The sequence below is a fragment of the Rhea pennata genome, chromosome 5 (genome assembly GCF_028389875.1).
Source record: "Rhea pennata isolate bPtePen1 chromosome 5, bPtePen1.pri, whole genome shotgun sequence".
NCBI classification, from domain to species: domain Eukaryota; kingdom Metazoa; phylum Chordata; class Aves; order Rheiformes; family Rheidae; genus Rhea; species Rhea pennata.
The window spans coordinates 38,538,765-38,565,362 of NC_084667.1; the positions used below are offsets into that span (position 1 = coordinate 38,538,765).

At 36.4% G+C, this 26,598-nt stretch overlaps 1 protein-coding gene across 2 annotated transcripts in view; it reads right to left on the reverse strand.

The window, feature by feature from the left end:
* The window catches only part of KCNQ1 (potassium voltage-gated channel subfamily Q member 1), a 373,582-nt gene that overhangs the window by 245,965 nt on the left and 101,019 nt on the right, over window positions 1-26,598 (reverse strand). For both annotated transcript variants that reach the window (XM_062576714.1, XM_062576713.1), the window contains exons 6-13: window positions 26,254-26,394; window positions 16,171-16,281; window positions 14,349-14,444; window positions 11,958-12,080; window positions 10,796-10,937; window positions 9,503-9,529; window positions 7,245-7,310; window positions 3,712-3,832 (exon numbers count right to left, since the gene is read on the reverse strand). In XM_062576714.1, coding sequence (XP_062432698.1) covers window positions 3,712-3,832; window positions 7,245-7,310; window positions 9,503-9,529; window positions 10,796-10,937; window positions 11,958-12,080; window positions 14,349-14,444; window positions 16,171-16,281; window positions 26,254-26,394 — 827 coding nt within the window. The remainder of the gene's footprint in view (window positions 1-3,711; window positions 3,833-7,244; window positions 7,311-9,502; window positions 9,530-10,795; window positions 10,938-11,957; window positions 12,081-14,348; window positions 14,445-16,170; window positions 16,282-26,253; window positions 26,395-26,598) is intronic.

Sequence of the window (26,598 nt, forward strand, 5' to 3'; positions counted from 1 at the left end):
AACAGAGCAGACCACAAGGATACTTAAACAAACCATTCAAGAATCAAGTCTTATCTCGCACAATACGCTGCTTACTGCATTCTTCAGAGGACTGTTACAGTTCATTTTATAGGTGAGCTCTGACAGCTAATTACACAGATTGCTCTGCCTGAATCTGCATGCTCTGCTTGCGAGACCTCTTGTGCAGGATAGGTACAGCCACTCTTCCACGCACTGCTATCCTTGCACGGATCTGCTTGCAGCTCTTTTCTGCGGTATGTGAACTACTTTCTTGTTTGAACATCAGGTCTCAAATTGCTTCTATATTTTTGCTTCCTCAGATTAGTAGTTTAGTAGTGAGAAATGATTAACTGGTACAGTAATCTTTCCACATGGCATAATACCATAGAAATGATCTATATTAATTACATTATCCATTTCCAAACAAAGTTTAAAATACATCCAGGCCTACGTCCTGCAAACAATCCTGCATTACTATCACAGACAAGAACAATTCTATTAAACTCCATAGGAAATATGCACTTACATTAAAAAAAGCCAAGAGAATAATTTTTGTGTAAGCAAGTAGCGCACTGAAATGGAATTTTAAAAAGACTTTAGGCCTAGAAGCATAAAGCCCTTTATTGTGAGAGTTGAAAGATAACATTTTCTTTCCATCATCCAAAGCAAATGAGGAAAAAAGTATAGCTTTATTCTTTTTTCCTTTTTTTTTTTTTTTTTTTTTTTTTTTTTTTTTTTTTTTTAATAGAGAGGAATGATGTCAAGTGCCTGCCTGTTGGTAATACAGTAGGTACCCCACACTTTTGCCAGGAGATTTATATTACCTGTCAGAACGAAATATTTTTCACACTGTCAACTAAAAGGCACTTTCCAGCTATTTTCCAGTTGTATGTCTCCAATTAACTGTGTAATACTTACGTATTTATTACTTAAAAAAAAAAAAAAAAATCAGTGTCTGGGATCACCTTTCTGTTGTTTCTGGATAAACTAATTCATATGTTGCAATAAATATATACTTGACCAGGAAATAGTCTCACTAATTCCAAATCCAAGCATCCTTAGATCAAGAGTTTTACATTGTAATTCTACTTCCAAAACTACCTTCCTGCTTCTGTTTCTCTGATAGGCTATAGATTGCTTTTCAGACCTGAAACTATAGCTGTTTGCACTTAAATCGATTTTTCCCAATCTAACTTCTTTTCATAGCTGGCGCTGTTTTGTTTTGAATACTTGGGAATACTTGCATAATGGCAGCTTATTTCCTTATCAAAAAGTCTAGAACGATCATATTGTACCTATGACGGACTTCAAGGAAATAAAATGCTTCACAGTTGGGGACATCAGAACAAAATCATCTAGGATTTTTTTCAGGCAAGATATAGCTTTCAAGCCAAACAATTAAAAGCACAGACAAGAATCTGAAATGACTAACCACTTCCATCACACAGAAAATTATTAATTAGCGGTGGACATGCACACAGAAACATATCCATTGCTCAGTCCTAAATTTGAGGCTTAATTCTACTCCCACATGCCTAACAGTCAGTCCTACTCAAATGCGTAACAAGTTATTTGTTTCCTAGAGTCTTTAAAATGAAGACAGAAGAAGCAGCATATGTCTAAATAATTCACAGAAATCGACTGGCCTTTGGCATTCCCCAGCACAGTACCTGCTGCAAGGCAGCACGCCTGCTTTTCAGCCACCTCTGATGTAAGCAGGCAGCACAACCCAACGGTAAAACAAACATTAAAATCTTTTTCATTTCAAAATTTTCGTTAAGATCTATTAGTTGAACATACCAATACACCAACCGACACTACGAAACACAGGATTTTCCTTAACGCTTTGCCAAGAGCTTATATCTACAGGTCTCTATCTGGCATCGTTTCAGGCCTTTTATGAACTGCATACAAAGTAAATGCGCTTCCAATGAACAGTCCTCAGCTCTATGACTTCCTGTCACCCATGCTTCAGAAGAAGGACACATTTCAAATAACATTTTATCCAGTTTCGCATTTGATCCAGTCATGAATCTTTAAAAAAGTACATAACCTGCACTTTCTTACTCTCTATCAGAGACTCAATCAAGTCATATAGGAGAATATGCTTTGCATCACCCCATCATTCGTGATCCAGAGCAATCTAGCAATTACAACAAATGTTATGGCCAAAAATTAAGGAAGTAAAAGAGAAATATGTATCTTATTAGAAGACTGGGGTGCTAATTCAGTAAGTAATCAGTTTTCAGCTGATGCATATTACTTTTATACTAAGGTCTCCACAGGCACTCAGAGAGAAAAAAAATGTAACACAAATTAGAGACTTAGTAGTGGAGTATCTTTCATCTGAAATGTAGCAAAAAGAATTGACAACCTGAAATAACTGAGTCAAATCCAGAAAGGATAATGAAAGCTCCTAGCACCAATGATTATAGCTCTTAAAGAAAGCCTACCACATTGTGACAAATTAAAGTTTAAAAAACCTATGCAAAGGAAGCTTCTAGATCTGGTTCTGCTACTCACTTATTCCTGTTTACGGCTTGAGGAAATTTATGACTTCCTCCTCCTGCTTGTATCACTAAGAAATCTTCCAGTATAAAAGTCTCACAAATTCTCTGCCTACAAATATATGTACATTTACATGGTTCAGCTGAAAATGCAGCTGAAAGGGGTGGGGGAGTCCCCCAATAAGCTCCTTTTTAAAAAAAATGCACTTCTAAAGAGGCTATACAAAAGTATGTATGCTTCTCTCTGCTGTTTATATTGTATAGAAAGGAGGACTGAAAATTAGCAGTAGGTATTTCTGCTTGTTTTGTACCTCAGAAATATAAGTATGCCAAGAATTCTCATCTGTGGTTTCACTGCCGCAATCCCCAGATTTCTAGGAATAGCAGAAGAAGAAACTCTCTCATTTCTCTACTAGAGGGGCAAACGAACTCAGTCTTTCACAGAATGTGACACATTCACTATAGCAAATAAAAAGTATGTCAGGAGATTTAATTAAACAATGACAGAAAACTTTTAAGACATTTAAATAAAAATCTTTTTGCAATTCTCAAACCCTTTTTCCTAGTGAAATCATAGACCAATTAAATCTTCATTGTTCAAAGACTCCTTGAGAATAATCTGAAAGTCTGCACATAATAGTTTAGCATAGAAGTTCTGTGGAAAAACTCCTTTTAGGAAGGAAGCAAAACCAACAAATACGTAAGCCTATTTCAGGCCACTTTTAGGTACCACAAAGCAGTAATAAAGATAAAAACAGAGCTTTTCTTCCAATGCAGATCATCACTTGTTTGTTAGGGAAGGTGCTGCTGAAATTGATAAACCAGTATTTTACGGAAGAAGTATTTCAAAAAATGCACTTGATGCACTTTACATCATTGGAAAAAGATGGAGGAGTAATATAATTCTCAGTAGGCAAGTACTCCCACACATTGTCTCCATGTGAAAATCTTGAGGCTATCAACCACCAGCTGCCCACAGATATTAGCTAAAAACTAAAGCCCTGTGTCACAGCCAAGTGAACTTTTCGTTAGGTCAACCTCAAGATTTACTGGCACTCAGAACAGCATACACCAACTTCAAGGTAAAAACTTTTGACACAAATATCTGAGATAGCTCTATCAGCTCCATATTTCAGCTCCTCCCACCTGAATTGGCTTCTCTTGTCTAAGTCAACTAACGCACTATTCAATAGCCTTGACTTACTGCGAGATGTGAGTTATTGGGGTCAACAGTGTCTCACCCTCCAGGTCAAGCTCATCTGCAAAGCTGTTGGTCCTGATGAAGGGTCCTGTGTTCACATCTAGAAACGTTGGGCTTTTTTTCACTGTGAGGAAATAAGCAGATAAGGGTTAAAGCAATAGCACTCAGCTTTTTCAAGAAAGGTTTACTGCTTGTTTGCATCTCTGGAATACTTCAATATCTCATTAAAATGTACAAACAAAAGCCACTGTAAAAATTTGCACATATCTCAGAGTCCACTGAAATAAAAATTTCTACTTGAAGAATTTTAACTTCTGCTGAAGACTTAATGCTATTTTTTTTATTATTTCTTTGAAAATCATATGGTCCATTTTGTTCATATTCCCTCACACACTAGAACTTAGAGTATGTATATTACAGGCAACTTAATACATAGCAGAAGTTATCATATGATAGTCAGCTAGACCATGGACCACTGTGTGTTCTCCAGCAATGCTGCATGAAGGCAATTCAGTGACAATATCAGTTCTTTTTTATGCAATCTTTTCTTCCTGTTTTATTTATAAACCACTTTCTAGGACATAATTACTGTGAATGAGATCGAGAAACCAAGCCTAGATCCACAAAGAAGCTTAATCATTTTAGGCTGAGCAGTCAACTCCTGTCAGGCCCCAGTTGAGCAGGTTTACTAGTTTCCAGTAATACTTAGACACAAAGATCTGTGAACCTTGACATGAGATGTGTCAAAATGTTCAGTTCATCCAAATTGATGTTCTTAATGAGAAGGACATTTTGCAAAACATTAAATATCTGAAGTTTTTAGTGGTAAAATTACCTGCATACCAATACGCTCAAGCATTGAAGCAATTAAGCATGGTATGATAGACTTCATTTTCAAACTCAGGCTTCTAAACTCTGCCCAGCTGTAACATTAAGAACCCTAAGAGCTTTTACCAGTGTGGTCCTAACATTTGTCAGAGAAGGCACAGTATTTTCTTATACATAAAATCACTGTTACATTTATACATGACTATAAATGAATTGCACAGAGAAGTAAAATAACAGTAAGTAATATTCTCTAACAATCATAGGTTAATTGTGATAACTTTATAGAAATCTTTATCTGAACAAGTTACTAGATCATTAAACGAAATAGTTATGTACTAATTTATGGAGTCTCTATTGTATTTTATAAAATGCTTTACATTATGACAGTAAATAATGCCCTGTAGAAATGCTACAAGAAAGCTAAAAAAGATAAGAGATGTAGATAACAAATGCAGCTGAATTTAATAGGAATAGAATTGGAGATATCAAGAAGTATTTTTTAAAAAAATGCAACGATTTTACTACAGTAAGCAGATGCCTTAGTAAGGCAGAAGAGAAAAAGTTATTATATCACCAGGCACATGGCCATTTGGAATCAAAATGAACAAAACCACTCTTAAGAAACTCAAGTAACAGAGCAAAAACTCTGAAATCGTATAATCTGGGGGAGGAAAATACAAATACAATTGCCAGGAGATAAAATTATATTTTAGAATTATATTAAAAGCAAGAGCCACTTGCAGCACCTTATATATATATACACATATATATAGTAAATTTTAGCAAGTGTCAGCATCCTATTTCTTGGCTTCACCATCCAAAACAGAGGTTTCAGTTTCAGATATACAGCAAAATGACTTTAAAGTGGACTAGTGGATTCCTTTTGGCTTTAACTAAACTGATTTTCATTGGTCTCTGTTCTACCAGGTACAAACAAAACTTTCCCAGTTTCTGGGAGAGGAGGGCTCACATCCTTTTAAGTTTTTCTGATGACAAGTGATAATACTACTGAACTTAAAACTGTATGAAGTGTTTGCTGAACATTCACTAAATGATGCTTTTATGAGATATAATACGCAGTTGGATTTGCAGAAAAAGCTGGGTTTGGATCATTATTGCTTCTGCTTTTCTGCTTAATGTGAAGGTGGGGAGATGAATGGCAGAATGAAAACAGGAACAAGAAGTCCATGTTGTACCTCATCCCGTTTGAACCACTGTGGTTATCTGAGAATACCAAGATGAAGAGCTGCTTAACCTGAGGCAAATATTGCATTTCCCTCCCTCTCTTTATTTTAAAACTTTGAAGATAGTAACTGAGATCACAGTCTGTTCTGGTGACCAGTGTAGCCCTCCTCTGCTCTTCGCACTCATTTGTATACCTACGGTGACACTTCCCACACAAAGGGAGAAGCGCTGCCAAGTGCTGCTGTGCAACCTGCTTGTAGAGAGGGAGAGCGAGCGAGCGGGGGGAGGCCAGGGAAAGAAGATGCCATTGATGGGACGTTCTCTGCCCCAAAGTGCCTTGAAAGCACGGTTGCAGCACAGCATTAGGGAGCATATGCTCCCCTGCGTAGAGGCTTATTGCTGTTCACTGCCTCACTAGGGGAGCAGAAATTCCAGGGAGAAGACTGACTCCAGGAACTACAAACTCCCTCACACGTCCAAGCTGAAAAAATATCCTGCTTGCTATCAGGGACTGGATTTTACAAATGGGATTAGGGAGTTCATTTAATCAGGTCTATAGCTTGTCAAAAGTGAAGTTTCCCACAACTGAGTAAAAGAAGCTTCAATGTGGAAAATTTCCCCAAGCTGAACAAAAGATTTTTAAACCAACAAAACGTCAGCATTTTCCCCTCATTTTTAAACAGTCATTGCAAAGGACTTAGAAAAACGGGGAAACAGAAGACAGCAAAGTGAAGCTTCAAACATAATCTGCATCTTTGCCACTCTACACGGACATGGGGAGAGAAGAGCGGGCTCACACGAGAGCTAAAGGTGCCCTAACTCAGGTACAAAGGTCAGCTATCTATTCAGAGCCTACCTATGACTTCCTACTTGTCTAATATAAATGATATGAAAATAAAGTCATAGCTGTTTGACTTTAGGTATTGCTTCCCATAAACTATTGCAAATACGCTTTATAAAAAAAGTACTACTTTGAATTGGTAGAGAATACACTCCTCACAAGATGACAAACCCTACTCTAAAATAGAGTTTCGTAACCTTTAATCAAGGATTATAATCACAGTAACAAAATAATATTGATGAGTCTTTTATATTACTAACATAACAGTTTTACATACAATATAACACGTATGCAGATTCTTTACCAATAGAGGAGTATTTAGCTACTAAGAAAGACAGAAAATATTTTACACTTTCTCTTTCACAGGGATTCTCAAAAGCATTCAGTTTTAAAGCGTTTTTCCAGGGGAACCTGAGTTTTAATTAGTGCATTTAGAAAAAATACCTGTATTCTGCATTTTTTTAATATAACATATAACATTTAATATAAACATTTGCAAGTTACAACAACAACAAAAAAAAAAAAACCTACCAAATCTAAAATTCTACTAAAATACCTATGTTTTCATTAAGAACCAGCACTATAATTTCTGCTGCCATGGCAGGTAAGTCCAAACAGAGCACTGTGTCTTTACATAGGCTTTAACAAAGTTGATGGAGCAATGAAATATTATGTGCATTACCTGGTGAGGGAGGAGCGCTGGAGGACTGCTGGTCTGCGGAAAAAGACGGCCAGGAGCGCTGACAATCTGAGCCAGAGTAAAGATGCACATAAAACAGAGACATGGATGTGTGTTGGAAAAACAGCTGTAGAGAAACAGCTAAGGAGATGCAGACACATCTAAAATTCAGAGTGTGTACTTGATATCTTTGAAAAACAAAATTAAAAAATACTTGAGAAAAGAGTTTCTACGGAATTCTTCCAGTATGTATTAAATATAAGCAGAATATTTTAAATCACCACCAGGGGAGGCATTGAGCCTCTTCAAACTCATTCTTCATAGTGTGTGTGTGTCATCTGTTGCAAGATACTCATGCCAGTTCTACCTTGAGGAAAGTAATGAAAACATTTGCCTCCCCAGTCTTGACTTTGATTCCCTGAAGTGTTGTCCTTTCTAAAGCGTGCAACCTTGTACAGACCCCTCTCAGTCTGGTTCATGCAGTTCACAGTGTTACTTCTGACCAAGAGTACTGCTGATAATTGAAGCTCCCGGACTTGTTCTATAAAAAGCACTTAGAACTGCTAAATTTGATCATTTAGGCCAAGTTTACCTCAAGCTGAATTTCCTGAGAGAAAGTTTCATGCCAACAAGAGTAGTCAATGCTGAGAAAAAGATTCAGCAAAAGATTACGGTTTTGTTATATTTAATTTTTTAAAATCATGTTCCCCTTCTAGTATTTATTTCATTGAGAAGCGGCTGCAGCTTCCTACACTGGGACAGAGCAATATTTTCCAGAAGCATTGCCCTACTTTTATGCAGAAAGAGAAACTCTCAAAATATGAACATATTTGAATTGTAATTGGGGGAAGGGAATGACATCAGAAAGGGAGCCAAGAGAAAGCAGGAGGACAGAAAGTGAGGTGGATGCTGGCGGGGAAACCAGACAGAGGATTCAGGAGTGCTTGACTATGTGTCAGGAGCCCAAATAGGGAACTGGAATTTGCTGAATATGAGAAAGCAGAATATGGCCATGTGACTAAAGACACCGTGAGGACCAAATTAAAGCTGAAAGGGCATCCTTCATTCTTACGTTTCCTAATGTCTTGGTCCTGAGCTGCGTATGTAATTTTACTCACAGCGGGTACAAATACACACCCTTCCCTCTTCATTTCTTTGAGTCACTAGGACGACAGCATGATGTGAACTCTCGGATTCTTTCTGTCTGACCAGGAAATAGACACCGAATCGAGGCTGACTGGCAAGGCTCCTCCAATGTCTCCCCAAGATGAAGGAATTTCTTGTTCATGTGTTACAGGCAGTGATGACTTCACGGTTCTCACTGCTATCCTGAATTTGTTCCACCATGTTTACCTCCACTAGAGATGCATCACTTGGGGTATCAGAGAAAACTGGAAACCAGGGAATGAGCAAGCCAAGTATTGGACAGGGAGAATAAAGGAGATTCAGTGTTCTGTTACTCTGCCACCTTAACTGCACCTATGCTCCGTGTGGGTTCCATAGAGAAATTCCACCTTGTATTTTCCAACAATTTAACGCAAGTCTGAGCATGTTATTACTGAAGAAAAACTTCTACTGTCTTCAGTGGATGCAAAGCAGAAAACTTACAGGTAGCTCACAGCACTCTCACTGAATCACAGTTATTTTTGCCCAGATCTAGCTGCGCTCCTAGAGTTTTCAAGGAACACTCAGTTTTTAAGAAAGTGCCTACATAAGCACATTAGAAATATCATAGCACTATATGGCTGCTTAAGCGATCACAGAATCCAGATAAACAATAAAATATATTATTCAATTTACAGGTCCCCATTTATTCACAAATATCTATAGAGTATTTTTACAGGAACAGATGTATATAGTTCCAAATGCCCATTTCTAGAGGTCATATCCATAAGCTTTTCTCCCATCCCAATTTATTTGTTTAAAAAATAATTCTTAGTTATTTGAGTATGTAGTTCAGTTTTCATTATCTTTTCATATTGGTTATGTATAGGCTAGCAAATTTTCCTCAATCAACAGCAATCATCTACTTACAATCAAATACTTTAAAAACAAGTGCTTGCTCCTATCTTTGTAACTAAACTGTGTGTACAATTGTGATTACAAGTGTAAGAATGTAAATTTTGTATGTCAAGATCTCCTTGACTGCAAAAGATTTCTTAGAAACTATACGTCGCTAGACACACATGAAAAGCACTGCAAACAGTGTTACATTGTCATAAGCTGGCATGCTGTAGATGAAGTTATTTTCCTCAACTTACCAAGCAATTTTAACATTCCTGTTTGTCCTGTATACTTGTAACAGTTTAGAGAGAGCAGAACACAGATGAAAAGAAGAAAAAAAAAGTATCAGAAGAAATTAGAGAAATTTTTTTTAATGAAAGCTAGAGAACTGATTTTTAAAGAGGCAGTAGTAGACTGCCTGCACATCATATTGTCCTTTAATCTATTTAGAAACTTATTGATATAAAGATGAGACTTGGCAAATTAATCATTCGTACAGCTCAGTCACTGGATTGTTTTGAAGAAAGATACTTGCACTCAAAGGCAAATACTGAAAGTAAACATAGTATTCACCTTCTACCAATTAACTAAAATCTGAGTTGTGATCATTCCTCAACATAGGCCAAGAAAGAGTGGAAAAACATGGACACTCCAGAACAAGACAGAAATGTACCAAAAATTACATGGAAGGTGAGAGTTGCTGTCTAGTGCCAACCAACATTGCAATCTCTCATTTTAATGGCCATTAAATTTAATCAAGTCAGCCAAATTTCTGAGGAGAAAAACACATAAGTGCTTACAGTATATATGATCTATAAAACATACTTTTAAAAATTAAATCTTACTCTTGCTGCCGAAATATGAGCATACAATTAACAAGTTATAAATTCTTTTTTTTTGTAAAAAAAAGCCTACATTGTAAATTCAGAGTTATTTCAGAAGCTCATATGATAACCAAGTAAGCTATTACTTATAAGTAGCTATCAGATAGGTTCCTTTCTTCTTTTCCTCATGCTGTATCAGTCTGTATAATGACAATTAGTACAGATGATTCACATTTATCTTAAGTAATTCTGCTTTCAAAATTTGATTCACAGACAACTCCACTGAGCAGATAGCAGGAGCACATAACAGTTTCATATAGCAGGCTGTCTCCAGAGCAGCCAAGTATCAATTCTTCTTGGTTGAGGTACAAGCAGAATATGAATGTGGCTTGGGTAAATTTCACCTGGAAAAGCTGGCAGCCAATCCCAGTAGCTTCAATCAGTTAAAGAAATGGGCAAAGTGTGCACCAAACCCAGACAGTAGCTCTTCTGGCAGGCAGAAATTAAGAACAATCTTAGTCTGCCTGCAGAAGAGTACAGTTAAATCTCATCCAGAAAAGCCAGTAACCAAAACCTGAAAGCTAAGTATTCTTTCTTGCTTTAGAAATACAGACAAGAGCTAGTTCTCTCCTTATTCTTTCTCCTACATATATTAGAGAGGACCTGTGTGTAAATAATTGAGAGAGGCCATTACAGTTACTGGCATGTTATAATCGAATTTCTTACCAGAGTTTTCATATGCTTCGATGCTGAAATCAGATTTCCTGTCATCTGTCACATGGTCGTAAGTGATTTGTGGAACAGTTAACACCTTATCTGGAGAAGAAGGTCCATTGTCCTTCTCTAACTTAAATTTCTTCTTTTTAACCTGAAAATACATATATATTAAAATACTTGAAGCAAATCACATTTACTTGCCTCTTCAATAATGTTTTTAATAATGATATAGTCTCCAAAAAGCTGTAAGCAGATAAAAGAGTGCCCAACTGTATTTGCATTATGCTCCACTGTGCATTTCTTGTTAAGATTCCCCCTCCTCCCCAAACTGGCTAATCTTTAGAATTCCACTTACCGTCATTAGCAAATCTCTTGCTTGCAGTGAAAAAATCTGCTAGTTCTGCAACAGGTTATATAAATCATAAACTATTCTAGAATATCCTTGCCATTTCATGGACACCATAGAATCATAGAATTGGTAAGGTTGGAAGGGACCTCTGGAGATCATCTAGTCCAAACTCCCTGCTCAAGCAGGGTCACCTAGAGCATGTTAGACAGGGGTGCATCCAGGCGGGCTTTGAATCATAACCTATATCTTCAGCATATGTAAAGGGATACAATGCTATTGAATTTAGATGAATCTGTGACACTATGGGCGATTCTTGTGCAGCATCTTCTCCTTCTGATGGGATACTACTGTATGATATCATTACAACAGAGAGGAGAGGGTATTGCAGCATTTAAAGATTGTGGCAAAGGTTATTCTCCACCCTCCAGAAAAATTCTGGAAGTTACGGAACCAGCTGATACAGAATACTACTGTACGTAGACACAAGATGCCTTCACTATTAGAGTTCAGAAAGCCATAGAATTAACATCTGAGAGAAGCAGTAGAGTTTCTGTTTGTTTGTTTACCAATAAAAAAATAATTTTTTTGGAAATATTTATTTTGTATTTTCCCCCTTTGCTTACAGCTTTCCAGACAACAACAGTAAGTTACTGATGGATGTGCCTGAGTTCGGTCATTATTGTTCTTTTCAAAGCCCATACATCCATTAAAAAAACAAGAAACAAAAAACAAATACAAGTAGCTAGAGAGTGAACAAATTCAACCTAATTTTAAAAATGAATATATGAAATTACTGTAATAGGAAAGATTAGTTACTGATACCATCACTGATTTCTTCGGTTTTGGACTGGGTGACAGTAAATGATAATTCCTAGTAGGTTTTCGAATATATATTTTCCACGTAGAAGAGTCTGGATTTTCTGCTGCATAGCACCTCCATGCAGTCTAGAATAGAAGTTGGTATAGAGCAATTAATACAATTGGGTTTGTTGCTATCCATACTTTAGAGTAACTTTCAAGTCAGCACATTAGAAAATCTTGCTTTAATAGTGTTCATGGATTTCCCTCACATTAATTTTCCAGAGTTTCGAATCCTCCGACTCAAACTGCCTAGTTTCATCTGGGCTGATATGCACCCAGAAAGGAAAAATCAGTCTTTTCAAGTTCATGTTTTGATTGGATTTGCAAGTGTCGGGATATAAGATTTTCTAATGGGCAGCATTCTAGACTGGACTTAAAAGTCTGGGATTAAATTTCTTGCTCTGCTCCAGGTTCCCTTTCAGACTTGGGGCATTTTGCCTATTGCACCTGTGTTTCAGGACCCTATTTGAAAAACAGAGGTAGTTCTTCCCTATCTCACAAGGCACTGTCAGAAAAAAATCAATGGTGACATACTTGGTGTTGTAGTCAGTGGGGATGTATTCATACAAGAGAAATAAGACAGATAGCGTAATGGAACAGCACCAGTGGTTAACGAGGTGCCAACACCCCAAAACAAATAAAAACTCCCAGCCACCAGTGACTGAAGTGCTAAGTTCAAAAAGGAAGAAAAAAATGGGGCTAGGAAACAAGACTGAACACAGACAAAACACTACTGCATACTCCCTTAAGAGTCTCAATACATCATTGATGTAACATATAATCAGTCTCCAAATTAAAACAGCAGATCCTTACTCACAACAAGAGAAAAAGGACGTGTATGTATACACAAAATCTAAACTGGGAAAAGCTTGAAAATATAAGAGGGAAGGAATAATGCAAGGCAGAATGATGGAAGAAAACAGAAACTGGAAGGTAAAGGGTCAATCACCACATAATTCCCATCAAGACTAATAATGGAAGAGACATTGGCCTCTAGAAGAAAACAAGAGAGGAATAAGGGGAAAAAACCATCATCGATTTCAGTTGTTGCCTTGTCCTATACGTACTTCATAAATTTCTTGGTTTAAAAATAATCCTTCTGTAAACTGTGTAGTGTACTCATTCAAATGGGACTCCAGAGCTCCAAGACTATTAGCTAATAGCAAATATCACTAGCAATAACAGATAGTCAGCAACTTATTGTCTCTCCCCCATTCAGTCTTAATACTTCAGATGGAGCCAAGTATAACATTCTAAATGTGCAATCTCAGGCTTCCCAATAATTTGGGGTTGATTTCCCACAAGAATTAGTGGGAACACTGAAAATCCATTCTTTGCAAGACCATACCTTTTTCTGACCATGCAATCCAAAAGAAACACACTAAGTCTGAAGATTTTTGGCTAATCTTTGGCTATAACCAGACCCCTAAATTTAAACCTTTTTCACATTAACTCTGGGACTGTTTAGTTTCAAGCATAAATTTTACAGTTAGCTACTGTTTCCATAAAGAGTCTGACCTGGAAATCCACATTCGCTCATGAAGCTAGAGATATAAGTCATATAAGAATGTAAAAATGATATGGCTTGGGTGAAATACCTAGCTTTCTTTTTTAATTTGATCCTGTACTTCTAAAGCTACAAACATTTACTGAGTAAGGGAAGAAAAACTAGGAAAAAACCTGCAATGAAACAATACTAATACTTTTCTAGAGTGAAATGTTAGCTCTGCCAAAGTCAAGGATAACATCTCATTGACCTCACTGACACCAGAACTGCAACCGTATTTCTAACAGAAGTGATCAAAAATTTTCTGACTATTCTACAAGAAAAGACTGGTTTTACAGAATCTCAGTGTTTGCCAGCCACCATCCCTGGAGCTGAAAACTCAGGAAGTTCAAACTAGATATTTAAGACTGACTTCTCCTGAAACTGAAACATTTAAACATCTATTTGTCCCAAGAAAAATGTAGCATATCTGATATTTGTCTTTATTAGGAACAGTGGATTTTTTAAAAGCACAGTTTTACATGCACCCTCTTTTCTGTTTCTCATTATGGTAAGCATAGTATTTCATAACATATCCCCTAGCTAAATTGCTCAATAACCACAGGCTATTCTTCAGTTATGTTTTTAAGCCAGTCGAATTAAATAGTTTGCACTGATTTCAGAGTGAACTTTTCTGCCCATTAATTCACATTAAAGGTGGGATTTCTAAAACTATATAAGAGACTTGTATCTATAACTTCTATATAATTTTTGAAGGGAACCAGGCATGGAAATAGTGTAAACAACTTCAAAAACTTTTATAAACAGAGAGAAATGATAGTCTGAAAAATGCACTAATTTGGTACCTGTATAAGAGAGGCAGCAGCTGGAATTTGACGGTTGAAATGCTTCTGTCTTTGTTTCTGTTGTACTTTTAGGGCAAACCCTGAACCAAGAATTCCCTGTGGGAAGAAAGAAAACACAAATTTAACTTTTAAGGAGAGGGAAAAAAAACATGTATAAACTTGCCAAAGTATGTCATATTAATAAACTCCTATTCAGCATCATAATACAACCCAACTAATTATTCAGAGGAAATGACTTAATACTGTTAAGTTTTCAGATTCAGTTTGTCTTACTTGCTAAAACATAAAATATGAACACTATCACAGCCTGATTCAAAGCCTATTTCAGTCAGCTGGGCGCAAACACTAAAGAGTAAGCAATAATTGTATTTCATACCCTCTAAAAGCCTCATAAATGCCTATGCAGGGAATGACAGAATAGGGAGAAATATATTAATCTGGTGTGCTTAACCTCATTTTCATGAGAAATAAAGCTTGGCATGGCATAATTTAGATCACAAGAAAGCCTTTTTAACTGTTGTATGGCAATTTCTATAGCATTAACCCACAGTGGGATGGGAAGAGAAGAAAGAGGAAAAGGAGTACTACAACACAGTGAGGCTGTTGATGAGTTCAGCAGAAGGCCATTTAATCCATCTGAGGACAAGGGAATGGTAATGGCACTGGGTAGTGTACAACCTGAAGCAGCCTCCAAACATACTAAAATTATTAATTCCAAAATTAAGTGTGAAGCAAGTCATTTTTTTTAGTCATTCATATATCTACAGACATATTTAACAAAAATTTTAGTAATACACTTAAATTTATTAATTACATTTAATAATAAATCAGTTTTTCAGCCTCCCTTTCTGATAAAGGGCATTGTTATTTTAGTTCTTTAGATAATGAAGAAATTGAGAGTAAACATAGAAACACTGCTCTGAAGGTAAGACTACTATATAATTATTTATAAAACATCTTTAGAGGCATTCAAGTCAGAGGGGAAAAAAGAAAACAAAAAAGCTTTCCAGTCAAAGCAGTAGCTTTTGATATTTTTATTACAGATCATTTCACCTGTCAGGTATCACTTCTAAGCAATTAATTTCACACCTGACTGCACAAACATTGAGTAGCACAATTCAGGATATTGCTAAAGTAGTGAGAACAGTACTCTTAACTACTCTTGGCACTGATATTTTTGGATCTTCAAACCACAGCCCAGGTCTCACTGATTTTCAGTTTACCCTTGGTACCCAAGTCTCTCATTTATTGTTAGAAAGTACTTGGGCACCTGTTTTCCGTAGTAGCTAAAAGCCAAAACTACCTTTAAAAGCTAAGCCCTAAATCACTGTTGAAAATGAGCTTTTGACCATGGACAGACATTAATTTGGCAAACAGCTCTATCAGTTGCCAATATTACTGTCCCTGGCCATTTACTGCTGCCTCTTTGCAGCTCTGCCAGGAGAAGGATGCATGAGACATCTACAGTTCACCCTGGACCTAATTAGTTCAGTAACCTAAGAGTAAATGCCTTAAAAAGTCAAAGCATTATTAAGTCAGTGAGCTGAAAAGCAATTAGCATGGAAATACTTTCCTTTACACTTCTGAGGTGGCTGGAAAAGTGTTCTCACTTTCAGGCTGAACCATCTCTTTTTCAAATGCATACCAAACGCAGTGTCTCATAGAATAAACACTGCATGTCTACATTTTTATTCAGCTACACTTGACAATAAGCTATTATAATATCAGATTCAATGAAAGTTTAAAGAATCAACAACAGAAGATTCCTGGGACCATTAAAGGGTCAATATCAAATTGTCAGCAGAAGTACAAAACAGCTTACCGCTGGTAGAGCAAAAAATGAAATTGCAAACACTGAAAAACAAGATGCAATAGTTTTTCCTATCCAGGTCTGAGGCACTTTATCCCCATAGCCAATAGTTGTAACAGTCACCTGTAAAAAGAAATACATAGAACATTACAAATATTAGCATAGTAGTCTCGGGTTTTTGTTTGTTTGTTTGTAAAGGAACATAAGTTGCATTCCTATCTCTCCCAATGACAGTCTGTGACATTAATGAAGGTAATTCACCTCTCTGGTTTGCTTCCCATCTATAAGAGAGTGAAAAGGATTAAGGACACTGAATTATAATAAAATGTGTGTTAAAATGTAGTAAAATCATTAATTTAAGTCTTCATGGCTTAGAAAATGTTATAGTATATGAAATTACTATGAAATGGGTTGCCCGCCCATGTCACGCTTTCTTTAGGGGAAGGCTGCCAACAGAGGTGTGAACAGTTGATCTTTATGGATAGGAGATACTTGCTGAGAGTATTACAAGGCTGTTGACAATATATGTGCTATTTACATGCACTGTGCAATACGACTGAGGTCAGATATGAAGTATACTAGAGAACACTGTTGATATAAACAGTGAGAGAAGCTGAAAAAATTCCCTGTAGCAACAGGGCCTTAAAACATAGCCTAACAAATCACTAATTCACATAGAACAAAAAGAGCAAGAATCAATAATTTAATGCATACACACAAGAAACATCTGATAAGTTTGGGTTTCAAGACACTGCAGTAAAGCTTACCACCATGGTGATGTAGCATAACAAGGCTTAATAGGTCGTTATTTGCAGGAACACAAGGAAAGAATTTTTTTTTTTTTTTTTTTTTTTTTTTTTTTTTTTTTTTTTGAAATAGAAGGCATAGATTTGGCATCTGAAAGCATTTAAAATTCACCGAGGACACACACTGCTCCTGAGTTTGGAAATTAGAGAGATAAGTTTTATCTGTGACGTTGAATAGAGCTGACAAAATCAGAGTATGTGAATGACATGAGGCTCTTGAGCAGATGAAGCACATATCATTAGTCAGCTGTCCAGACTTTCTTCTGATGAAACTGCACATTTGCACAGGACATGGAAGAAGTTAATTAATCCCAGACAAAAAACAAAAATCATCCTTCTGTGTCCTGCAGTTACTCCTAGTTCACCTGCCTGCTTCACTGTGTACTCCACAGCACCTGCAGAAATGCAGGCAACTCCAGGCCAGCATCTCTAGAGGAGGAGGGAAGTCAAGGGCACACTTACAGAGGTGAGATATGTATTACGAGGGTGAAGAGATGGAGAACCTGGTTTTGGGGAAATGGAAGATGGTTCAGGAAAAATGTGGTTCTCTGCCACATTAATGATTGTCCATTCCTACTAAGTGATGAGACACCAGATGGAAATACTGCAGATGCATGGTCCAAGGTAACCCGTACCTCAGAAATGCACTAAGTAAATGAGCTCTTCTCAGTCGGTCCACACTGTAAGCTCCTGCAGTCTAGAAGCACCTACCATGACCTATCTGTCAAACACATGCTACAAAGGGACAGTTCTAGCTGCTTGAGGTGGTGACGTTGCACGTTTGTTGCAGGTCACTGATATTTAAAACATTCAGGTATTCTCATGTAATTTTTAATCCAAGTTTCTAATGAGCAAAAGATATTTCCAAATCTTTTCCCCATCTTACACACTAATTATTTATGCGGGTTTGTAAGTGAAGAAGCGTACCTATGCAAGTTAAGAACCATTGTTTGTATTCTTGAAATTATTGTTCAAACAATTCCTTAATTCAAGGCTCTAGTGAGGAACCAAAGGTTTGACTTTACTTCCTTAAAGCTACATGAGAGGTTTAGTTTAACAATATTTCTAAATTCTAATTACAATTTCCTGTTCACAAAAAAATACCAAAAAACAGAAAACCCCCCCAAAGAGAGATAACTACAGCAGAAGCAATGCCCTCTAGTATCTAGTTATATAAAAAGTTATGAGACAAGATAATGTTTTATGCCTAGGTATTTGAAGATATTTTCAGTTCCTCATGATTAAAATCTTCTATTAGCTATACTCCATTACAGTCATAATGTCATGTTTCAGTATCTTAACTAGAAATGCAAAAGAAAATAGGTTCTTTCGAGCTGATCAAACTATGTCAGAAGAAAAATACATTTACAGCTGAAAAGTATTTGTCTTCCCCTGCCCCTTTCCATCCCTTCTGAACTGGTCTATATGAAGCATCAGTGCCAGAAGTGTATTTTCTGTGCTATTTGTTGGAGATTATTTTTAAAGGAACATTTTGGAAATTGCATTGGAAATAAAACTGTGTGTTTAAGTTAACATTTTCCTCTATCCACATAACTCTAATATGCCTTCAAATACATTGTATTCCAAAATTACATTTTCTTTTTTCTCCAGGATACATGTTGTTGAAATGTTATGCTTCAAGTTTCAGCCCCAAATGAATTTTTACAGCTAGATTATAACCCCCTGAAGAGTACAATACTAATTTTTACAGTTCTGAAATAGGACTTACAGTGGAAATACTGACTCAACTTCTACTCTAGCATAGCAAATACATTGCTATAATGAAATTAAATTGATACAAGAGCTCACACATTAAATTTTCATTGCAAAGCAGCATGAAAAGCTATTTGTTTTAATTAGGAACAAAATCATATGCATCCATTTGCCATTTCAAAACTTTGATCTTATGTACATCACCACAGGGTTTAGTGTTAAGACTAATCTTGTTCCTATTTATTATACATCAATAATTTGAAGGAGGAAATACAAAGCAGAAAATCCAGACTGCAACAAGAAATAGCAATTTTAGTCAGCACTGAATAAGGGAGGCATTGTATCCAAGGCTATCTAGCTAAAATGAGGACAACAAACTAAATCAGTACCTAACATCACTGCTCTGCTGATAAAATACTTAAGAGCATGTCTTTCAAAGGTCTAGACAGTTGAACAGCTACGAAGCGTAACTGTGAAGAATGCATGATTCAGTTATTAAAAGACAGACACCACAAAGCTGAGGGATCAAAGATAAATGCTAAAAGAACAAAAAAAGTCAAGCATTAAAGAAAAATTACCTTGTACAGAACAACTTACCTACTTTCTTTCTAATTTTGCAGCACTGCAACTTCAAAAGAACTGCACTAAGTATTTGTCTGTACATAGGATTTCATTCAGAATTTTCCTCCTCCACTTGCAATACCATCTTGATTAAATCAAGTGATACAGGAAAAACATCCAGTGATATACTAGAAACATCACGTAACATCCACAATTCCCCTGACTTTTGCAATTGTAGTAAATTGCTAAGTGTTTCAAATGCTCTCCTGTATGTGTAAGCGTAATGAACACATTTGAAGCCTTTCTACTGCTTGACATCTTATTTAGTCAACTGCATTCATGCAAGCTGAATATAAAGTAGAATCTTTCCAAGTTGCTGAAATCCATATATGTATTTTACTACAACATACGTGATCTGTATAAAGCTGAAAACAAACTTAGTGATCTTTCATTATTTTGAATTCTTTCCTAAACGACAAGTTGTCTTCCTTGTGTATGTAAAGATGGTAGAGATAAGACTTGATTCACACAGCAGAAATGCCACTTTCAGCTCCAAATCACTTCTATGTACACTGCAGCTTTCAGAAGAAAGACTCAAGTTACATCCTTCAGATGAAAGAGTTAAGATAGTATCTCTACTGGGCACATACCTTTTGAAATACTGGCTTTAAAATAGTAATGCAAAACTGAAGAAAGGCCTTCCTAATCACCTCTATTATAAATACTCACATGGGACCTTTAGATTCTTTTTCCCGTGTCTTTTTCATACAGTTATCATTTCAGGCTCACATGACCATTCTGGATGAAAATAAAGTACATAACTGAGGCACGGCCACATCTAAAGTGCATGGAAACACGTCCAATGATTTAGGGTATAAAATGTAATGGAATTACACATCCAAATACACACCCAACAAATAGAATGCCTTAGCTATTAACTAATAAAATATGGCCAGAATCAACACCTCACTTAATAAAAGTAACATAATTTTATGCCTCCCCAGTGATAGATCCTCACTGCCATCTAGCAATTGCTCTGGGATCTTGGTTTAATGCTTCCTCAAGGTATCACTTTCAGCCATCAGCATCAGCTCCTACAACATCTGCTGAGCACACTAACCCTCCTAATCAAATAGTGACCCAAACCAAACATCTCCACTTGTGAGATCTCAGTAAAAGAAGATAAAACTACAAGTCTTAAAAAACAACTGATGAAAATTAAGCATTGAGCAAGTCTACATTTGCAAAGTCACTTTTTAAGTGCTTTGAAAAAGGAAACCACAGCAGTTTTAACTAACTTAGCAAGAACACAAAGTTTAAAGGGATTTCCTGGCTGATAGTCTTAGTTTCTGGCTCTTTCAAGTCCGCCATATTACATCATTTCATTCACTATCTCTTGAAAAATGCAACTGCACTTTTCCTACTGGGAGGTTACTCCAGAACCTCACACTTCTGATGGTAACAGACATTTCTGTAGCATTTCTGAATGAGAGGTTTCCAACCTGGTTTTCCTCTTCTATTATCGTATGCTCTCAATTACTCTATTCCCCTCCACTCTTCTGTTGCCTAACCCTCCTGCAGTAAACACATCTGCAACACAGCACACTACAAAGGCCCCTAAGTTCCTTCTTTAGGTTACTTGGTCTCATAAAATGAAAGCTGTTTTCACTCACTTTCATAAAATAGGCTATCCATCCTCTTGACCATCCTAGAAGTCCTTCTCAAGGATGACAAGATACAGGACAGAAACTTTATTGCATAAGGGTAAAGAGAATTGTTCATTATTAGTGAAAATACGAGCATAACGTCAGTGTTCATCCGATTATTTTTATCTCCCCTCCCCCCCCCCCCCACAAGCACCACTATCAAAATACAAGCAAAACTAAATTAGGAGAAAATCATCTTGACAAAGACTTAAAACCTCCTAAGAAGATGGTATTTATGCATCAAAATTCTCTGAAGGACATTATTATATAATGGTAACATATATCACAAAAGCATGCTGATCATTTTTACTTGGGAGTTAATGGACAGTTTTAGAACCAAATACAGTAGTAAACCATATAATCATACAAGTACACATGCAGTAAAATTCACTGGAGATACCAGCAGCTTTGTATCTTAGCCTGATAACTAATCCATTGTTAGTTTTTAGATTTGAGAGTACAGCGATAGCCACTTTCTTTTTTTGGGTCACTGTAGGTTGCAGTATGCCAGCTCAGCCCTTCTCTGCTTACTATCAGATGAATGGGACACAGTGGGAGGTCTGCTGGCCACCACTGGTCAAACTGCCCACAAAAATCAACAGCCAGTTCTGAATATTGGATTCGACCTTTCCCGCATGGAACTCAGGCACACAGAGTTCTCGAAACCTACAGTAGTGGCGTTTCTGTTATCTAGCCTTTGTGCAACAGACCATTTCTGCACAAAAAAATGTCAGGAAACAAAACACCCAGTCCACGTAATAACCTCTAAATCTCTGCTGTGATACAGAAGGAAATAGTGAGGAAAGCCAGCAACAGACACAGATATCCTAACTATAATTTGTGAAGTGTTTGTGGAAACTTTACAGCTTTTCTTTTTTCCTATTCAGCTTTAGTACTACATTACACATAGCAAAACCTAACAATACTTACATACTGTAATGATATTCATGTATATGCCAAAAAGAAACAGCGTTATCTAGGTATTACAAAAAGGGTGGGGTGGGGGAAGGGTGCTTAAACACATACAAGATAAACAAATACACGTTGGAATGGAAGTTTTAAAACATCCTCGTAGGAGAATAATTCTATATAATGGAGAAAAAAATCACTGCAGTTTGCTTCAGGCTGCTACATAGCCAGTTCAACCAAAGCCTAATCTATTAAGTTCTGAAGTATGACTGAAAGTGCGGGTCCTTAATTGTGATTTTTTTTCCTAGATTCTGGCCTAGAAAATGGTAAGTTTCTAGAAATTATTTATTTTTGTTCCATCAAATGGAAAAATCTGTTAAAATTTTTTGGATTCTTCTAGACTAAAGGAGGATTAAGGAGGAATTGAGAAAAAAGTCTCAAGACTTTTTAAATGTAAGACTATCTTCATCTGTATTTTGGAAACAAGAATTTTGAATGTATCTACCCTACATAACTTTATTAAGAGAGGATGAAAAAGTATTCGGAATTGCTCTTGGAGTTAAACTTCAGAGATGAGAAGGTAAGTTGTGAGATGTACGGACTGCATGAGAACAGTACTTAGAAATACTAACCCTCCCATCTTCCAAGCCCTTCCTCCACAAAGTCTGAAAAAAAATTTTCATCCCCAAAAATGGAAGAAAAAAAGGAAGAATAGGCTTATAGCTGGTATTATTGGCTTGTAAAGCACAAAAAGAGCAGCAATGAAGTGTCTTCCCATGTCTAACATTGGAGTCAGCACAGAGTCCTCAACAGCTTTTTAAATTTAGAGATGAAAAAAGGGTTCTGAATAATACAAATCTCTTTTTCTGTGTCTGTTTTTAACACTTATATTCAGTTATTTATATACTAAATCAAACTTGTTCTAATTTAGCAAAACATTTATAAACATGTGCAATGTCAAGTTGTATTCCTTGCAGTTTTTCAAAGCTCTTAAACCATTTTGATTTTCAATCTACCTTAGACACATGCTTATAGGCTTTGATAAATAGGAACGAATTTTTATGCATGATTAGAAGTAATCATAGTTTAAAAAATTTTGTTGAATACGGTCCTTGGTGAGAAACGACGTATCTCTGAATTAAAGGAATAGGAAACTCTTAACTAAGCTGGTACTTGCAGACAATTGCTAGATCCAGTTCAAAGGAATGGGCATACTATAATATCCTCACATGGCTATATTCAATAATTGATTGTGGCAAACGGTGCTCATGATCACAGACACTGTAGTCAGCACAATCCACATAATGGTTTTCCTGAAGGATGTTTGTTCAGATGTGAAGGTTGAAAATAGTGTATCATCCAATGGATATCAAAAGGAGGGCTCCTTCAGCTTGCCTGAGGCATGATTCAATTCAATACTCAAGAAGAAAGAAAAAGGAGGTAGTGAGTCAGTAACACTTCCTGAAGGAGATCATCTTTGACTAGTTGATGAGAACATTTAACATTTCTTCCCCCTCCCCCAACTTGTTGTTTTTATTGTCTAGAACCTATACTAGGTTGTAAGAGTGAAAATCTGCACATGGAGGGCAATACAACCAGAATAACTTTGAATACTTGTACTGGGAAGCAGAGGGATGTATCAAGTTACTTGTATTTTACCTACAGATAACTACCTTTTCTTTTGAAATACATAGATGTGCATTCATCAGCAGATTTATACATGTGCTGCATTCAAGAATAGCAGTAATACCAAAAAACCCTCCATGCACAAAGTAACCTCAGGTTTGCCCAAGCAGCCTGCACACTGGTATGGCCAATGACTACAGCCTTGAGTACTCCACAAAATTCGAGTGAAGCAGAAGAGGCAAATTTACATAAGGATAAGGAAAAGTAATAGAGACTTATAAATGACAATAAAGAACATCTAGCTAGAAGTTATGCACCCTATGGGTATGTCTATACTTGGCAAAGCAAAGTAATATAAAAGTACCCAGTTCCAGATGCAGTTTAGTAGTGGTAACACAGATCTTTTATACAGTCTGCTCTATCCTATACTATGCTACATACTCTACTGCAATTACCCAAAGAACTTGTTTAGCAGGGTAGACATGCACTGAGATAACAAAAAATATGGAGTGTTGTAGGGTGAAAAGGGGGTTGTAAAAATGTTACTAAGTGTTTTTCCTTTAGTATTCTCTACTACATAAGCTAAGCAAGTCCCAGGTGAACTAAGATCAGCTATATGCCAAACAGATCATACATCTATGGTGGCCTTTGAAACAGAATTGAGAGATACCCTCTTCTACAAGGCTGGTGAAACACAAATGGGGGGAGGTTTTTAATGACCAGAATTTGTGGTGCTTAAGCAATTCTGAAACTTCTGGTTAAAACATAACAAACTTCTGGGAACTAATCTTTTTGAGGACGTTTTCCAAATAAGTTTGAGACCTTTATTAAGGAGCATTCTGGTACTTCAAGACATCGTCCCGACTTTACAGGACCTTTTCCTAAAGGACAGCACGAAGAATATTACAGTAGCAAAATTCCAGAAATGGATGGACTTTAAATTCACCTCAATTTTGTTTTGCTAAATGCTTTTATTATAGCAGAAGTGTAGCTTCTGCTTTCAGTGCAGAACAAAGGAGCTAAATTCTGCTGTGTTTAACATTAACAAAGCTACTTTAGTGATTCTTTTAACATGTTATCGCACTTCTAGTGGCATCTTGCAATATAATAGATCTTACAACAGAGAAAGAATATGATCATCACTAAACCTACTGATTGAATAAATTTATCATAACTAGAAAGACAAAGTAACTGACTTGTCTATTAGCTGACTAATTTTCTGAAGCAAGAGACATTTCTATATCCTAACAGATCTTATTGCTTCCATAGAAGTCTTCACTGTATTTTCAATAAGTCAGTCTGGTCTGACTTATTGAAATGCTAAGACCAATGGCAGCATGTGTTTTTAAATGTGACTACATCTGCCACTCTTGAGTCTGAGCCCTGTATTGAGAAATATAAATGCTATGATGATTTTAAGGCATTGAAAAGCTGCTTGCCAGAAAGCCATTTCCTTGTGCAGTACAGCAAGTTTTTTGATCCTAAAAGAGGCTATATCTAATTATGGCAGACAGAAACAGAAAAAAAAAAAAAAAGTCTGTTGCAGATCTTAGAGCAATCTAAACAAAAAGATAAACTGCTGGATTCATAAACGGCTACATTGGAATTTTGGCACAAGGAGACCTGAAACAGAGTTGTTCATCAACAGGCACTTCCTTCCTGAAACAGCGAGTCATACTGTTCGTAGAACGAAGACAATATAAGCATACATACAAACAGAATTTTTTCAAAAATATTCCTCAAGAAGATATGTTCTATGGGTTAAATAGAGGTATTCGGCCTATGCTTCTTATGCCTGAGACTTACTGGTAGTTTTAATTTTTAATGAAAAAATCAATGCATTATGATTTAAAACAGCAAAAGAGAAGATACTAGACGAACAGACTTTTTGAAAATACAAATGCTGAATCATTAGCAATGCCTATGCAATTTAAAGACCTGGAGTACTTAATGATTTTATTAAGAAAACCTTATACAATTATAACAGATAATAAAGTGTCACTGCTTAAATGCTAATGATAAGAAAAACAGATTACAAGAAATAACTTTCATTGAACTCTAACAGGAAAAGGAAATGGAAACAACTACAGACTGGAAAACTGAGAACGCATGGGAAAAAAGAGAGGGGGAATCATTACTAGCTAGAGGCAAACAAAATTGAAATGTTTATATAAATACAAATCTCAGAATAAAACTACCAAACAAGTAAGCGTAATACAAAAAGAAAGAGCCAGCTGTTATTAGGAAGGGTAACAAAACAGAACTTTACTACCACAAGTGAAAATACGCTAACACCATAAAGGGTGGCAGCCCATTAGATATATCTGAGATACCTCTGAGCAAGATGGGATGCAACACACAGACAAGAAACTCCCAAACAACAACAAAAAACGCCCCCACACAGCTAGCCCTGATTCAGCAAGACTTTTACCACACCAGAAGGTCAAATTTACCTTAAGAGAGGCAGCAAAACGTTAACCAGTGCAACAGAAGAAAGGACAAGATAAAAAAATAAGAACAGCTGTTTCTACATCTTCTATGTACAATTTGATCACTTCAGATCATATAAGAATATAAACAAAAAATTAAAGCACTGATCTTTACTGTAGTATTTTCTCATTTTAATACAATACAAAACCAGAAAGTCTGTTGTATCAACAAAAGGCCATTTCAACGTGCAGTTCTTACTCTATGCTTGCTTGAACTTTACTCCAATTGGTATATACTTGAGTATGTTAATTACTTTTTATTACATATGAAATTGCTATACTTACTACACCCCACCACAGGGCATCTGCATAGCTGCCAAACTCTGTTTCTCCAGAATCATTTACAGCATCTTTTTCAGCCAGGTACACAAAATAAGAGGAAAAAATCAGGCCCAGAAAACCAATGTACAGTGTTGTTATCAGTTCCTGCAAACAGAATCAAAATAAGAACATTACAATGCTGTTGAGAGCATTTAAATTATCTGTCACTGATGTTTTTGGAACAAAAATTGGAACAGAAGTTAATTTCAGCAATTTATAAACATGGACAGACTGTCAGCTGTGCAAATTAACAAGCATGTGCCCAGCTCAATGAGAAAAGAATTTACAGCAGCTGATGACTTGGCCCAG